The sequence below is a fragment of the Gracilinanus agilis genome, unplaced genomic scaffold (assembly GCF_016433145.1).
Source record: "Gracilinanus agilis isolate LMUSP501 unplaced genomic scaffold, AgileGrace unplaced_scaffold21685, whole genome shotgun sequence".
Taxonomy (NCBI): domain Eukaryota; kingdom Metazoa; phylum Chordata; class Mammalia; order Didelphimorphia; family Didelphidae; genus Gracilinanus; species Gracilinanus agilis.
Window position 1 is genome coordinate 1 of NW_025353232.1, and position 4,697 is coordinate 4,697.

The following is a 4,697-nucleotide window of genomic DNA, read 5'->3' on the forward strand; positions in this document are numbered from 1 at the left end:
GAGAGAGAGAAAGAAGGGGAGAGAGGGAGAGAGAGAAAAATAGAGAGAGAGGGAGGGAGAGGGATAGAGATAAAGAGAGGGGGAGGAGTGAGAGAGAGACAGAGAGAGAGATATGGAGAAAGAGATGGAGAGAGAGAGAGGAGGGGGCACACACACATATACACACAGAGACAGATTGAGCGAGAGTCCGGGTTGCCTTGTGAAGAATGGTGCCACCTCCTTAGAAGGATCTTTGACTTGTATTCATGTAGGGGAAAGAAGAGGATTATTCCATTGGATTCTAGATTATACTCTTAGAGCCTTTAGCTTCTTTCAAAGCATACTCAGTATCTCCTCCAGGAAGCCTTCCCTGATCCTGTTTGCCACTTCTTTCCTCAAGAAATTAACATCGTCCCTCTTGAATTTCCTCTGTGTTGCTCCAGATATACTTTGTATCTAGTTGTATCCGCAGCATGTTCCTTCCATAGACTGGAAGCTCCTTGTGGCCAGGGAGGTTTCATTTGTGTCTTTGTATCCCGTCAGACCCACAGCAGGCACTTGACAAACATTTGTGAAACTGAACTGATGTTAATTGACTTGACAAGCCAAGTGAAAAAGAGTCCCAGGACGGGATCCAGCCTTAGTGGGGAGAAGGATTCTGAGAGGCAGGATGGCAGGATGGCTTCCTGTGGGGCCAGCGGGGCTCCCCGGGCCCAGATCTGCAACGATGGACCCTGTAGAGATGCCTTTTTGTCCTCCTCCTCCCCACAGGGTGCACCTACACAGGAAGAATATTCTACAACAATGAAACCTTCCCTTCTGTGCTGGACCCTTGTCTCAGCTGCATCTGCTTGGTATGGTGCACCCAGAGGGGCCACATCTCCATTTCTAGACCCTGAGCTATAGGAGACCACCCGAGGTCCCGCATTAGTCCCGACCCCAGCAGGCGCACATTCGGGGCCTCCCCTCTCCCAAGGGAACTCCCGCCTTTAATTCGGGGTCCCAGTCAGCTCTGCGTCCTGTTCCTCTGTGGGCACCAGCAGCCTCCAGCAGCCACTCTTGTAAAAGGGCAGAAGGGGGCGGACGTCCCCCTCGGGGCCCTCACACAGGGCGGGGGCCTCTGGACCTCGGACCTCCAGGCCTGGCAGAGCTTTGGAGGATGCTCAGCAGTTGCTGGGCTCCTTCTCACAGAGGGTGGCCCCAGCGCTTGTGTCTCCTCATCAGCAGGTGTGGGACGTAACCTTCTCTGGTGCAGGTTTCATGCTTCTCCCTTCCCATCTCTGCCTCTCACCTCCCTCCCATATGATGCAGCTCTTAGCAGACTGAGAGCTCAATTTCTCTGGGCTCACCACTGCCTCCTAGACTGTCCCAATAGTACCAAAGCCTTGGGTTCAAATCCTAGCTCTCCTGCTTGACTCCCTGGGCCATCTTGGCCATGCACTCTTGGCCTTAGCTTCCAGGACTGTAAAATGGGCGGAAGGAAGGGTGCTGTTGAACTAAGTGATCCCCAAGTTTCTTGGTGGCTCTCACCCCACGGCCCCTCCCTAGAAAGCCCTTGTGTGTTGTTATGTCCTGCAGCTGGGCTCCGTGGCCTGCTCCCCTGTGGACTGTCTCATTTCCTGCACCTACCCATTCCATCCTGAGGGAGAATGCTGCCCCATCTGCCACGGTGAGTAAGCAGCCACCCCCACCCCCACCCCGCCACCTCCGGGGTACTGAGGCTACAGACACAAAGGAAACCCTCCAGGAGTTCCCTTACGTTCTTCCGGGATGTATCCTGGGAGGGACGCGGGCACGGCGCCTGGCACATGGTAGGCGCCTACCAGAGGCTGGCGGAGTGAATGAACACACACGAAGGGCCCCCCTTGTCTCCCCCATATGGTGACCCCCCATTGTTCTGGACTCCTGGTTTCACGTGTGTAGAGAACTTCTGGATGAGGAAATTCCCTCCTCCAAGGCAGGCAGGGCAGCACCAATTCTCCAGCTTGGAGGAAGAGGGTTGCCCGTGACCCTGAGAGGTTTGGGGTCCAGCAAATGCCAGAAGCAAGGCCTGAGCCTAGGTCTTCTGACACCCAGACGGACTCTGTTATACTACCGGACCTTTTCGAATCCATAAAAACGGAAGACGGTCATTTCAGGGGAGACAGTAGACGCTGGGGGAGCAGCGTGAAGGAAGGTCTTTTCTGGGAGGTGGCATTTGAGATGAGTCTTGGAGAAGGTTCAGTATTCTGAGAAGCAGAGGAGGAGGAGTGCATTCTAGACACAGGACACAGCCTGGGCAAAGGCACGGAAGTGGGAGATGTATTAGCAGGAATTTTATATACATATAACTATATAACTGTATAACTATATACACACCAGACAGGTAGGTTGAAAGGATTTAAATGCACCGAGATTCTGGGCTGAGCAACTCAAGCCAATCTTGTTTCTTCTGTCCATCTGCAGACTGTAACTATGAAGGCAGGAAGGTAGGCAACGGGCAGGTGTTCTGGCTGGAGAATGAGCCCTGCACGCGCTGTACCTGCCAGGTGATTGATGTCTGCCAAGGGAACAGGACCTGCCGGAGACATTCCTGATCCTCCCCCCCTTCCTTAGACCTCCGTGTCTTTCCGTCCCCCCAGCCTGGGCCGACAGACAGATCTTGGTCCCCGGCTCTCCCATTCCTTTCTTTTTGGAACCCGGAGTGACAAGAAATGAATGAATTCAAAAGCACCATCTTAGAGGTCATCTCGACCAACCCCTTCATTTTACAGATGGGGAAATTGAGGCCCCTTGAGAGAGGTGGCTTGCCTAAGATCATCTGGGTAGTCGGTGCCTGGAGGCTCACCGGCTAAAGGTTGGGCTTGCAGGAAGGAAGACGTGCCTTAGATCTTGAATAGCCACTACAGGCCTCAGTTTCCTCATCTGTAAAAGGAGAGGGTTCTGAGGTCCTTTCCAGCTCTAATCTATGATTCCGTATTTCCAGATTTGAACCCGGGCCCTCTGACTTGAGAGCCCGTGTACTTTGCATTGGATGACCCTGTCTCCATGCTGCTCTCTGCTGGCCATCCTGTCTTGGACACGGGCGGGGGGACTTCTGGTTTTCTTGCTTGGAGGCCGGAGGGCCGGGGGCAGTCAGGACGGGGGAAGCTCACCGGTTCTTTCCTGCTCTCTCAGCTCGGGGAGGTGAGCTGTGAGAAGGTCACCTGCCAGCCAGCCTGCGCCGACCCTGGTCCAGCTTCACAGGATTGCTGCTCCTCCTGCCAAGGTGAGACCCTCTCCCTGGGCACCCTCAGGGACTGGCACAGCAGGCAGGAACCTCAGAGGTCACTGAGTCCGGCCTCTTTGTTTTACATAGGAGGAAACTGAGGCACAAGTCAGTGACGTGACTTAGAATAAGAAGATCAAAGATCTGGGGTGGGCGGGCAGGGGGGGTCTTAGAGGCCATTTAGTCCAAACCAACCCCCCATTTTATAGTTGAAGAAACCGAGGCCCAAGGGAAGGGAAGAGGCTTGTCCAGAGTCATCCCAGCTAGAAATGCCAGAGCTGGGATTCAAAGCCAGGTCCTTGATTCCAAAGCCAACCCTCTTTCATAGTGAGTCAGGCAACAGCAAGCGACAAGAATTTATTAAGCTAGGTGACTCGGTGGATGTAGCACCAAACCTTGAGACGGGAGATCCTGGGTTCAAATCTGGCCTCAGACATTTCCAAGCAGTGTGACCCTGGGCAGATCACTTACTCCTGTTTGCCTAGTCCTTACCTTTCTGCATGCCGACTTTTACAAGTAAGGAAACCAAGGACGACCGAGGTTGGGTGAGTTACTGGTGTTCAGATACCTAAGAGGATCAGAGGCAGGATTGGAACTCAGGTCTTCCTGACGACAAGAGCAGTGCTCGCTCCTCTTTGTCATTTTTCAATGGCCTTGAAAAATCACCCCGATCTCAAGGAGCGAATGGTCGAGGCCCATTCACACAACGGGCAGGGGAGGGCACCATGGTGTTTGTGCCAACCTCGGTCCCTTTTGCCCCCCAAATCTGCAGGGGTCTTGCTTCCTGTGGAAGGGACGCCTGAGCTCTCTCCACCTAAAACCGCCCGGAGCCCTGGAGAAGCAGCTGCGACCCCCCAGAACTGCAGCGTCTGTCCTGGAGCGCCCACGGCGGACGCTCGGAGTCTCCAGGTTCTGTCGAGAAAGAACACGTCCACCGTGGGGACTTTGCCCATGGAGCCCCTGGGGCCGGGGCCCTCTCGCTCACCCCAGCAGCAGCCAAGGGCTGGTTTGGCCCCTTGTTCCTTATCAGGGGCCTCGTGCCTTGTTCACTCTACCCCGGGAGCCTCTCATCTACCTCCTACGTCCCCAGAGGTTCCTTCATCTCTGCCTGCCCTGGCAGCGCCTTCCCTCCCACCGTCTAGGGTTCCAGGAACCCTCCAGGCCCGTTCGGCATCTGAGGGGCTTTTGCTGCCCATCGTCCAAATGACAAAGTCTTCTGGGCCTGCTGAGACCAGGCAGGAGCCTTCCGAGCCCCCCACAGGCAGTTCTAGGCTTCCTGCGTCTTCTTCCAACACTGCTAGACTCTCTTCCTCCCCTACGGTTTCGCCCGGATCTCCCTTGCAGAAGCCAACCGAGAAACCCTCCTCTGAAGGAGAGTGGAATGTATAATGGGGTGTCCTTTGGAGGGCCGTGCCAGGGAGCCCTTGGGTGGGGGAGAATGGGAGAGCGAGAGAGACAGAAAATGAAAGAG

General features: G+C 54.9%; 1 protein-coding gene across 1 annotated transcript; it reads left to right on the forward strand.

Moving 5' to 3' along the window:
- Nucleotides 1-750: 750 nt before the first annotated feature.
- Nucleotides 751-4,691, forward strand: LOC123254421 (von Willebrand factor C and EGF domain-containing protein-like; the record flags this gene model as incomplete). The annotated part of the gene is made up of 5 exons (XM_044683448.1): nucleotides 751-833; nucleotides 1,558-1,648; nucleotides 2,425-2,507; nucleotides 3,136-3,226; nucleotides 3,999-4,691. Coding segments are annotated over 5 exons (965 nt in total), but the record flags the coding sequence as incomplete, so codon positions are not given.
- Between the last annotated feature and the right edge of the window lie 6 nt (nucleotides 4,692-4,697).